The sequence below is a fragment of the Poecilia latipinna genome, unplaced genomic scaffold (assembly GCF_001443285.1).
Source record: "Poecilia latipinna isolate Pla-1442-1.1 unplaced genomic scaffold, P_latipinna-1.0 Scaffold663, whole genome shotgun sequence".
Lineage (NCBI taxonomy): Eukaryota > Metazoa > Chordata > Actinopteri > Cyprinodontiformes > Poeciliidae > Poecilia > Poecilia latipinna.
The window spans coordinates 478,921-490,701 of NW_015113279.1; the positions used below are offsets into that span (position 1 = coordinate 478,921).

At 41.0% G+C, this 11,781-nt stretch overlaps 1 protein-coding gene across 1 annotated transcript; it reads right to left on the reverse strand.

Annotated features, from left to right (window-relative positions):
• Positions 1 to 6,669: 6,669 nt before the first annotated feature.
• naa30 (N-alpha-acetyltransferase 30, NatC catalytic subunit) lies at positions 6,670 to 11,542 on the reverse strand. Its single transcript, XM_015044156.1, has 4 exons — positions 10,463 to 11,542; positions 8,909 to 9,032; positions 8,721 to 8,776; positions 6,670 to 7,677 (listed from the first exon to the last, which is right to left on the reverse strand). The coding sequence occupies exons 1-4, from the start codon at positions 11,288 to 11,290 to the stop codon at positions 7,540 to 7,542; spliced, it is 1,146 nt and encodes a 381-aa protein (XP_014899642.1). The 5' UTR covers positions 11,291 to 11,542; the 3' UTR covers positions 6,670 to 7,539.
• Positions 11,543 to 11,781: the final 239 nt, after the last annotated feature.

Below are 11,781 nucleotides of genomic sequence, written 5' to 3' on the forward strand. Positions count from 1 at the left end.
AAAGTTTACCTTCGACCAAATGCCCCCCAAAGGCATCCCAGCGCCCCCCTTTTGTAAAAATGTCCGCCAGCGCCCCCTGCCATCCTCTGAACGCCCCCTGGGGGGCGGTACCGCCCACGTTGAGAACCGCTAATCTAGACACTTCAGATTTGGAATGGATTATTCTGCTCTAATAGTAGCAGAATATTTAAAACCACGTTTGGGATTTGTGAATTTCTTTTTCTGGTTTGTGAAACTTCAATAAACTTCAATAAATTTTTGTCCTTTTTGTCGATCTCGGTCACACTAAAACTGCTCTATTTCCAAAACTACAACACCTAGACACTTCTAGGTCTTGTAGTTTTTAAACTAGAGTTGATTAAAGATACTTAAGGTAGTGAATAATTAGGTGGGCTCGCCCTTTAGCCATTTTCCGAATCAGAAACCAACTTAAGCTTCGTTGACCTATTCGCTGCTAAGCTAACAGGTCCAGAAACCATCTGGAGTTTGTTATCCACTAAGTAACTTTAGGCTGTTCAGATCTGAATTTGCAGAAAACCTACCTATTTTACCTTTCTTCCATTGGGCATATCTAAAATACTTTAAGAAAATGCACTTCGGGAATCTGAAACACTTTCGACTAATGCTAGTCGACATGCTATTAGCTTGCGTTTGGAAAACAGCCAATCCAGAAGCGCTTTTCATTTTACTTAGGCGCCGATTGGCTGTAACCAAAAAAGACGAAATATTCTTTTTAGCACAGACGTTACTGTGTTAAGATAGTCTCCAATATGCATGTTATGAATGCATATTAAGGTACATTTGGTGTTTGAACTGCTAAAATAGGTGGTTAAAGATATAAAAGCGTTCATTCAAGTATGTTCTGCAGCTGCAGTTACTAAAGTTCAAACACTCCATAAAGCTCTAAGCTGGCGTCTGGCTATAAATTATGTTTGGAACAGATCATAAAAGCAAAACATTGCTAAAGATGCTGGTCATGAAGGGGTTGGATAATTTAAAAATATGCATCCATTGTTAAAAGTGGCATTTTGTGTTTTATTTGATTAGATATTTATATAAGTATTACTCATTTTTGGTGTGCTTATTACAAAACGCATCTATTTTGCCTTAAAAAAAAAAAGTAAATTGCAGTGGGAGTTGCAAACACTGTAGATCACTTTGAATCTGATGAAGACCTGATCATTTCTAATGTGCTTTTGTAGATAAAGTCCTTCTGTGAAAGACAGCTAACTTTGTTTTTACCATAATTGTAGGCTTGGAAAATATACCCAACATAGTCTTTTACAGTCCAGCCCAAAGTTATTCATACTCATCATTTATTAGCAGTAAGAACTATTCATAGAACATATTTCTGTCAGCTATAAATAAATGACAAAGAAACGGCAAAAAGGGAGACTTTTAAAACATCCTTTTTTGCATTCAGAATTATTTACGACTTTTCCTCAGTGTTCAACTTGTTTTGTTTTTTAGAACTTCTGCATGTTCCTATCTATTGTTTTCTTGGAGAAAACCCCGATCTAAGCATTTCTGCGCACAGTGTGATGTTTACCTCCAGAATCTTTTTACTCGTGATAGCGTTTTCTTTGACAGGGTTTACGCAACAGTCTTGTGTCCAAAACATCTGCTCAGCAGTTTGTCCCGATAAAGCGTTTTAAGAACTCGAGGTGAGACTTTTGTTTGCCTGGCTGAGCGGGAACGGAGGCCGTCCAGATTGCAGAGATAAGCCTGACACGAAGAGCGCCGCTGGAGCCTTGAGACACCGACGCCAAAACACAGTTCACACGAGCCGCTCAGATTCACCGAGGAAGGCCTTGGTAGTGTGACCTGTGGGGCTTTGGCACTGAAAACATCAGGAGGCCCTTAAGATCAATTTGATCAATATTCACACTAACGTTTACACATGCAGCGCCTTGCAAAAGTATTCTTACATGCACTTTTTCACACTTTGTCATGTTTCAGCTACAAACTTCAATGCAGATTTGAATTGTTGAATTTTTTTTTAACAAACTTATAAAAAATGAAAGAAAAGTGTGCATACATGTGTTCAGCCCACTATAATTACTATAGTGTGTTGCTCTGTCGCCCCAGTAAAACACAGTGACATTCAATCTGTGGAAAAGCTCAAGGGGTGTGAATACTTTTGCAAGAAACCGTACTGCTCTGTAAAAATAAATATTTGCTGCTTTATGAGGATCAAACTTTTGGTCGGTGGTGACTGCCTGACGTAAGGTTGCTGTAAAAAGCTTTAAATTGAGCCAGTTTTGACATTGTTTTTAATCTTTCAACACTTAAAGCTCATTTCATCTCCTCGTGATAACATGAGATGAAATGAACTTATTGTTACATTATTATTATTGCTTATAGAAGCAAAATGTTGGACCTAAAAAAAAAAAAGCCTTTGAGGTTCTCTGCTGCTTTCAATTCATGATAAGGAGATTTAGTTAAAGTGTCAATAACTGGAATTTAATTTCTATGTGTCATTTCCAGTGATGACGTCTGTTGTGTACTGTAGTTATGTGATCTATTTTAAAGAAAAGATGTCTAGTTTGAATGTTATTTTAAAGGCAATTTATATCAAATTCTTTTGACAGAAGTTGCTGGAACAAAGCAACACACCGAACATCGTCATCCTAGTTACATGTAGCATAAAACACACTCTGATGTACAAAATAACTCAAATGTAAAATCGTCTCATCTCCTGAACTATTTTCTCATATTTGACCTTTTTGACGCACCGAGGGAGAGTAAAGAGAAAAGATTAGATCTTTCCAAATCTCTGGAGATTCAGTTTATTTGCTTAACCTGCTTTTAAAAAGCAGAATTGTGAACTGGGGTTAAAGATATGGGATGATTGTAAGCAATAACCAATAAGGTCAAATTAAAACACGTAGAACCTTTCGTCGGTGTGACCTGCTTCCTGCTTGTTTATATATTTTTCCATTTTGATGTGAGCGTGATGTAAAATGCTTACGGTCTGTAAATATGAAGAGTGGTGATCAAATCCACAGTTCTTGTAGATGTCTGTTTTTGTTTATTGGCCACAACAAACCTGTTTTTAATAAAAAAAATATTTGATTATTTAATTTGTTGCCGCCTTTTTTAAAATGTTTTAGATGTAATGTTCAAAGCAAATAGGATTTTATTGTGCTGTGTAAATAAAATGTACTTAAAAAAAATAAAAATCTGGTCCAGTAATACGCTACCACGGAGATGGGCCTTTATTGATGCATTTCCACCAATTTCCCCCCCCCAGAGTGTTTATGATTTCACATCATATCAGAGTTTTGGGTGTGTTTGAAATCATTGTGTTTTTTTTTTAAAGAGCCAATTATGTACAAATTTCAGTATTAGTAACAGGAAAACACACCCTCAGCATGACGCTACCACCTCCATGCATGACCGAAGGTTTTAAAAAGAAACAAAGCAACTTGATTCCTTTGAAACAATCGACTTCTTTACCGACTTCAGCACAGTTGTACGTTCCACTCGTAAATTCAGACTGGTTCTGGAAGCTTATCGAGTGATTTCCCTGCAGTTCTCAACTCGATGCTACTGAATATGTAAGGAGTAGGCCAGAAAATGCTATGCTACTTCTCATAAGATATGAAATAACCAGAAATAAGCAAAAAAGATTGTTGGTGGGAACTTAATCCAAATATAAACAGGGTAGTATGTATAGACTTGCGCTTGCATGCATAACTCTGCCATAAATTAAAACTTGTGCAAATAGTTGACGTTGTTCAAATGCGATTTAGAAAAGACACAAACTCATTTAAACACCGAAATGACCCTGAGTGTGTGGATAAGTGTGTGTGTGTCATATCAGACAGCAGACAAGACAATTCAGTTTTACAGCATTAAAAAAAGAAATCAAATAATTTATTTCTGTGTTCTTTTTCCACATTAAATAAAAGCTATTGGACATTTCCAGATCAAAAATGACAGAGAGAGGGGAGATGAGGGGGAGAGGAGGAGCATGTGTGTGTGTGTGTGTGTGTGTTTGTGTGGAACAGACATGCAAAAATAAACTATTTGCTCTCCCCCCTTCTTCCTGCCGCATGGGTCTCTCGTTGGAGGTGGTGTGTCCGTCTCTGAAAGACTTGCAGGAACCTCTGCGTGATTGTGCCAATAATAATCTGAGGGGAGTGCTTTTTTGTTTTGTTTTTTTTAGCTGGGAATTTATAGTCAGAACCGTTGGGTGGCAGCCGGTCACCTTACTTCGTCTGGCTGACGCTTTATGAAACGAATGCAACACCAGTCAGTGGCTATGAATTGATGATGACAAAGCCCTTCAGTCTGTGATCATGGCCTAAATGGAGGCTGAAATGCCCTTGAAATTCCAGGAAGTGACCGATATTTGCAGAACTGAGAGAGAGTTGTGGATCGTTTTCGTCCAAAAAGCAACACCAACCGGTGGGAAAGGCTGAAGAAAGGTCAACCTTCAGAATGAACCTGGAGCTCTGGAGAGAGGGTCACCAATAAAACTGAAGGATGTCAGACAAGCAGGAACACTTTGCTTCTGGGGGTCTAGGTTATTATTTTTTGTTTGCTCATCATTCTCACTGAACCTCCGAATGGGTGAAAGTAGCACAGAAATAAAAAAAAAAGAAAAAAAAAAAGAAAAGAAAGAAATCTAGTCAAATAACTCAGTCCCAACCCCACACATGATAAAAAAAACACCATTATACAAATCTGAATAAAGGAAAATAGGTAATCCGATCAGTGGCTTCAAATACACACGGACACAAACTCACACAGACAGGGTGGCAGCTCTGTTCTTAGGCTCATCTACAATAAACCTGAAATGCCAACAAATGCATGTAGTGTAAATCTGAAAGAGGCGTTCAGCCATAGACTGCCATGACAGCTTCAAATGATCACATATGTGTTCTGTTAATAGGCATGGGCCGGTCTGAATAAACACGTCACTGTATTAATGAGCTAATTTAGAACAAAAATATACATGTCCTGATTACCTTTGTCCCTACACCTGCTAAAAGTTGCAAAATTATTACTCATAATGACATTTTAAATCATCTTCCGTTTGAATAAATGGAATTAGCAGAGCATTTTAAAATAAACATCTACTATATTTAGTTGTAGTTTCCAAGTGCTCCTGGTGCACAGGGTATTTTTATTTTTGCTGTTCTGTTATATGGAGAGTAACACAAGTGCAACGGCATTAGGTGGTGCCTTCAAATATCGTCGGAAGTTGGAGCTTCCGAGCTGACGGGTTTAATTCCAAAAAAACAGCGAGGTTTGCAAATTACTTGGCTACTATGGCAACTCTCTCTATTTAAAGTGTTCCAACCATATAAAGAAAAAAATGTTTAACTCATGAGAGCCAACACGATAATTTAAGAGTTTACAATAGTTTAAATGGACGTAGCTATAATGGAGACAGAGTTCGTCAAGGGGTGTGCTTACTTTTGAAAAAACAAATAAAATAAAAAATCTGTCGAGCACATAAACAAGACGCACTGTTGTACAACTTTATAATTAATTTAATGTAATAAAAAACTGCCTGACAATGCTAATAAACAGCTAATTCTGCTAGGTTTTAAATGACTAGCCGTACTGGATAGCTAGGAGCTAGCAAGCTGTGGTTTTAAAACACAATTAATTCGATATGGGTGGCGCATTTCTACCTTCCCAACCAAAACTTTTTGTGGTAGGAAATATTTCCCAAAAGACAAATTTGTCTCTCATGTAAAATGTTGTCGGCTTTCAACAGCGCTTATCGACTCTTGCCGTGGTGTCTAAATTAGGGAAATTTAGAAAGTAAGAAAAATCCTGTGGTTTAATACCGTGCCGTATCGCTTGAAAAACGTGAAACCAGCCCATGCCTACTAGTTAATAACAGGTAAAACATTTCCACTAGTGCCGCATGCCAGCTTCCTGCGGTGCTTTGAATACTGTCGACTAAACCGCGGAAGTCGAGGCGAAGCACGCACTGAAAGCCGACTTAACCATGCAGAAAATCTGAACAGCACCGACCCACACTGCTGTTAAAGTCGCAGAACACACACTCTTCTTTACTCGTACACACTGCAGCAATTTAAAAAGAAGTGCATCTGACCTTGTTCTTTTTACTTTTTTGTTTGTTGTAAAGGAAATAATGACCCCAAAGCAGCTGAAGCAGTATTTCTTTGCCAGTCAGTGTGAGCTCTCTGAAGGTTCTGGGGGCGAGTCGTGCATCAAGTATTGTGGACCCAGCTGCTTTTCTGAGGCATACTGTGGACGAATCCTAAATAAACTGAGCTCAAACAAAAGGAATAAAGATGTTATCTGCTAAGAATACTTGCCTATTTTTCTTCTTTTTATCAACAGTTTAAATACACACAGCATACTCAAACAGGAATCCAGCATAGGGAACAGACGTGCAGATCTAACTCCAGTCGGTCCTAATGGATAGAGTGGCACTTGAGAATGGGACTGCTCATGTCAATTAGTAAACAGAGACAGCTTGGACATGTATGACCACACCATCCTTGGCAAAGAGTCTCTTTTGGGGGCATTTTGCAGAGGCTGGCAGTGTACTGAAGAGAGAGAGAAAGAAAAAGAAAAAAAAAACAGAAATTAAACTCCCTAAGATCACCCTGAAAGGGTTGGATATTGTGAAAGACATCAAAAATGATAAAAAATGAAGCAGTTGGGCAAAAACTTTGAGGTGATTGTGGATTGATTTGAATTGAACAACTGGTCTGGACCAAAAAAATACAATAAAATAAATAAATGGGGGGGAAAAAAAAAAAAAAAAAAAAAAGGAGCTTTGTTTTTCTCTCGCATTAAAACACACACAAGTGTTTACAGGCTCTGGTCCAGGTGATGGGAGAGACAGCAGAAGGGGGGCGCCGCGCCCAGTGGACAGAACGAGAAACAAACTGAACCATACAGTACGCATCCAAGCAGTCACCCAAAACATGTTCGCTTAAATCTCAGTGAAACCAACAGCAGCACATACAACCAAAAATCACACACACACACACACCCAAAAAATAAGATCATGTGGCAGTACAAACACATGAGTCAGACTGGATCTTTAACCCTCCCCAACCAAACAAAAGCTTAAAAAACAAAACAAAGCGAAAAAAAAACAAAACTTCACAAATATTTTCCTCCCGGTCGCAGCTTCCTGCGTGTCATTTCCTGCAGGTCCGTTTGGTCCAGTGTTCTGCAGGATGATTTGGTGTGGTGCCGCTTGTCCTCGTGGAGATCCTGTCATGTCACAGTGCGGGAGACGAGGGGTGGGGGGGGGGACAAAGGAGGAGAAGAGGCCGCCCCTCTTTGTAAAAAATAAAACACGTCTGTTGGCGTTTCAGTCTCTCTCCGCCTAAGCGATAGTTGTTCGGATGTCGAGGAGGAAAGGAAGGTGTGCCTGTGTTGATGCTAACTCCTCGCGTTTCAAAACGGGGGGGTGTTTGTGTGTGTATATATGTGTGTGTGTGTGTGTGTAATGACCAAGGGCGGAGCTCAGGCTGTTGAGCTCCTAGTGTTAGAGGTGAGCAGCACCTGGAGACCCGCCGCCCCACACCCCCTCTAGCGGAGCCAGAGTTTGAGCCGCAGCGCGTCCACCCCGTTCAGGTAGTATCTGAACAGCCGCTTGTCTCTGACAAAACCCAAGTTCTCGTACAGCTTCAGGGCCGACTTATTGGTGATCTCCGTCTCCAGGACGACCTGCGGGTAACACAGAGGATCGCTTAGTAAGCTGGGGCTCTTGAAGGTAAAAGTGGAACTGAATTTACAGCACGTCGTGCGCCGCCTAGCCGCGTCGACTTTTTAGCATTTTGGAACATTCACACCACATTTTTGTCATTTCAATCCTCGCAAATTGAAATTATGAACATAACTTTGCTTAATGGAAACACAGCAATTTTGAAAAGACTTGTGTCTTTTGATAGAAAATTTCTGCCCTGGGTTCGTCGGTCAAAATTGATGGATTTCGCAAGACTGCACTGGAAACACTTTTTTTTTTTTGCATCACACAAATTACTACTGACTGCCATTATTCCTAATACCTTATCATGTGAACAGGCTTATTCATGAGTGATTTTAATTGAATTTTTCACTTAATAGAAGCATCGCAATTGCGAAATTGTGTTGTTTTTTTCCATCAGCAGAATATCGACAAAGATTTGCGCACATCTGTAATGGAAACGCAGCTAGCTCGTAGAACAGACGAGAGTAAATGAATGCGCTCTGCACGCTGTCCCAACAGTGAAGCACAGTGGTGGCAGAATCATGGTGTGGGAGTGCAAAGTTGATTGAATGAAGCTAGATAAAGGGAGAACAGAAGACGTCTCAAAGCATTAATAAAGATCTTCAGAATGAGCACGTTTAACCTAATGCAGGAGTTAAAACAGTCTAGTAGAGTACTGTCGATATTAAATGAAAACAGTTTTTTCAAGAATGTATTACACTTCTTACTTCAAAAAATATTTGTGAAGTTTATGCAAGTCGTTTGAATTTTTGTGCTTTCACAACAAATGTATTTAACAGAATTGCAGAAACAGACTTCAGTAGGAACTTATATTTTTAAACACTAATAAATTCTTACCAAATATTACAAAAATCATATTTGCCATGTGTTGCTTTATCTCAGCTCTGCACAAATACAATAAATGTGTTTGAGGATTAAATAAAAACTGTATTCCCCCCGCCCCCCACAGATACATTTTAAAATTTGGACTCAAACTAAAAGAGAGATTGGCTGGTGTTACCTCATCACAGTCCCCCTCCACCATGGCATAGATGGCCTTTTTCACCAAATTAGTACCTTTAAACGAGAGAGACCCAACAAAGAAGATCAGTTAAGTAAAACAAAAAAAAAAAACATAACAGTGATTAAAGTCTGGATGAAGTTTACTAGATTTTTTTTTTTTTTTTTTGAGCGTTTCAAGCCACTCACCAATACTTTTCCTTCTGTGTTTTGAGTCCACGGCCAGCATGGCGATGTAGCCACGACGAAACATCTTCTTATGCATGTCCAGCTTACAAACGATGGCCCCGACGCACTCCTGCTCCACCATGGCCTGTAACAGAGGCAGAGTCAGCACTTTGCTCCTCCGAGTGTCAGCCGGGGTCAGCGGATCAGCCATCCGGTCAGATCCACGGGCTCCCCGAGTCGCCTTCTGACTGTCATTTCATCATCATGCTTCCTCTAGCAGCTCATGTGGCGGTTCTGACCCTTTCGGGGAAGGGAAAGTTCAGAACTTGAGAATCTGATGGTACGTCTGAGGAACCAAATACGTGACTTTCAGCTACTAATAAAGATGTCCTTTTGTTTGCTCCCTTATTGTGAGTTAGCTGATTGAAATTAGAAGTTTTCATTCATGTAAAAGAACGAGAAACTTGTGAGGAGATATTACTCTACTATCATGGTGGAGGAACTAAAAGAGCGCCACCCATCAGTCTGAACAAAGTGTAGTTTTAGAACTACAGCTAGCAAGCGGCTTCCAGCGCATCTGTTCAGCAGCGGCTGAACGGCCTGGTCCGACCCCAACGGCAACCAGCAGACTCAAACTGTCCCGCAGAAAATTACTGGAGCAGCTGCATCCGATCAGAAAGTCCGACTAATATCAGCTGGCTGTCCGTGTGTTAATGCTCCAAAGAACAGAACAGCAAAGCAGGAGGCTATAAAACCAACATCAAGCATTTCAAAACCACTACTATATCTATATACCATTTGGTAGAGAGACATCTATCTCTGTCGTTACCGGTTTTTATTTTTCTTGAACTGCATATTTTTGACTGTGGGAAAGAAATTTTTTAAGACCAATAGCAAACGAGGAAAAGAGTTCTTATCAACCTTACCAATAATCTGATTTTTTGGGTGTGTTTTTGGCTCCAGTTTTGAGACAAAACATATTGGCATGCAAACTTTCAAAATACTCAGAATTAGAATGTACTAGCCAACAAATATTCACCTCCGCAATAGTTTTTAAAACACTTATCACCCCTATTTTAATAATGTTGAATATATATTGTGTAATCCTAACAGAGGACAAACAAACTACAACTACATTCCTCATTTATGCGTCAAACCATGTACTCTTCACCAAACTAAGCTTTACTAAACTAAACACAAAATTAATCAAATGTTGGTGGTTGATGTATTTATCTTTAAAAACATTACAAAATAAAAGTAGGATTTTGCACTATCGGCTGATTAAGGATTATTTTTTATTGCAACTTCTACAATTCTAGCGATCAATGCGTGGAAACTATTTAACGCTGTGCTGTTTTACGTGAATTCTGTTATATTTTGTATACTGTAAAACTGTGGTATTTTTATTCAGAGTTATCATACCTTGATAATCTCTTTTGATAACAGATAAGTTGCTGTATAAATGCTTCGCATGAAATAAACTGACAGGTGATAAATGCTCAGTAACACAGGATGTTAAGACATTTGTGAGTCGAGGACAAAATCTCTGTGGAAGGTTTTCAGGGTCGTACTCACCAGAAAGCAAAGCTGCGGCCAGTTATGGATGAAGTACCTGTACGTGTAAATTGAATAAGGCTCAGACAAGTCCTTGGTGATTAGTCTCATGATCCACGGCATCTGGAGCTCGGACTCGTAGCGGACATAGCGGATGCCGTGGCTGTCTCCCTCAGCTCTACCGGGAGAGCCGCCCAGGTCCAGCCGGGCCAGCTCCACGGCTGGCGGCTGCAGCTGCGGCTCGGCCGGACTCTCCTCCCCGCCGGGCCCGTCGCTGTCACCGGGTTCTCTTGTGGGCTGCGTATGGTCAAACTGGTCCTCGCCTTCGTGGGCCGTCTCGGTTCTCGTGAAAGCCGGCATCCCGTTCACGCTGCTGTTAGTCACAGGAGAGTGGTTGCCGTTTTTGGAGAAGGGGTTGTGGCCTTCGTGCTGACAGTGCTCCGTACTGTTCATGGCGGCCGCAGCCTTGCTGCCACAGCTGCTGTCACAGTTGTCCTCGGACGGTTTGAGATTGTCGGGTCGGCCCTCTGCGCGCTGGTGGTCGTCAGGGTCCTCCGAGGGGCTGACCAAGCCGTTTAGCTGCTGCTGCTCTCCGGCTTGCATTTTCAAGTGGAGCGCCGCCGGGCTAGCCCGGGCTAGCATGTTTTTATGCTTCTTCTTGGCCGACCCTTTGACCTCGTTCGACTGCTGAGACTTCTTGCCCGTACCGGCGGACACGCTGTCCTCCACGCGGTAGGTCGCCTCTCCGGCTTCCACCGCCGGCTCCGCTCTCCCTGCCCCGGAGAAAGGAGCAACTTCAACCGGGGATGAAGGCAGTGCGTTACTAGGCCCAGGCGGCACTGTGGCCATCCCACCGCATTAAAGTGGAGAGACGCGCTTCGGAAACGTCCAACACAATCTCATCCACAAAGAGAAGAATTACACAACCAATATCTGAAACAGCGAACCGAATATTGTAAAAAATCCGAGCACTTCTGAGGAGATAATGTGACCGTTGGCGACGTTTGTCACTGCTCTCCCCTCGATTTCCCTGCTGCCGCAAACGCCATTGCAACAGAAGAAGACGTTTTACGGCAGTTGCGTAACCTATGGGTGTTGTAGTTTTTACGACTTAATTAAAACAACGACTGGAGAAAACAAGAAACACATTTGAAATACCTAAATGCTTTTTTTTTCGCCCTGTGTTTCTGTAGATAAAGATACACACTCCTCTTGGACTACAGTCAAATTTCTACAAAACTACATTTTTCAATGATTGATATAGTCGACTATCATTAACACTGTTGAAGAGAAGCGCAATTTAAGCTTATTTTTGAATACATTTTCTCATTTTCTTGTGC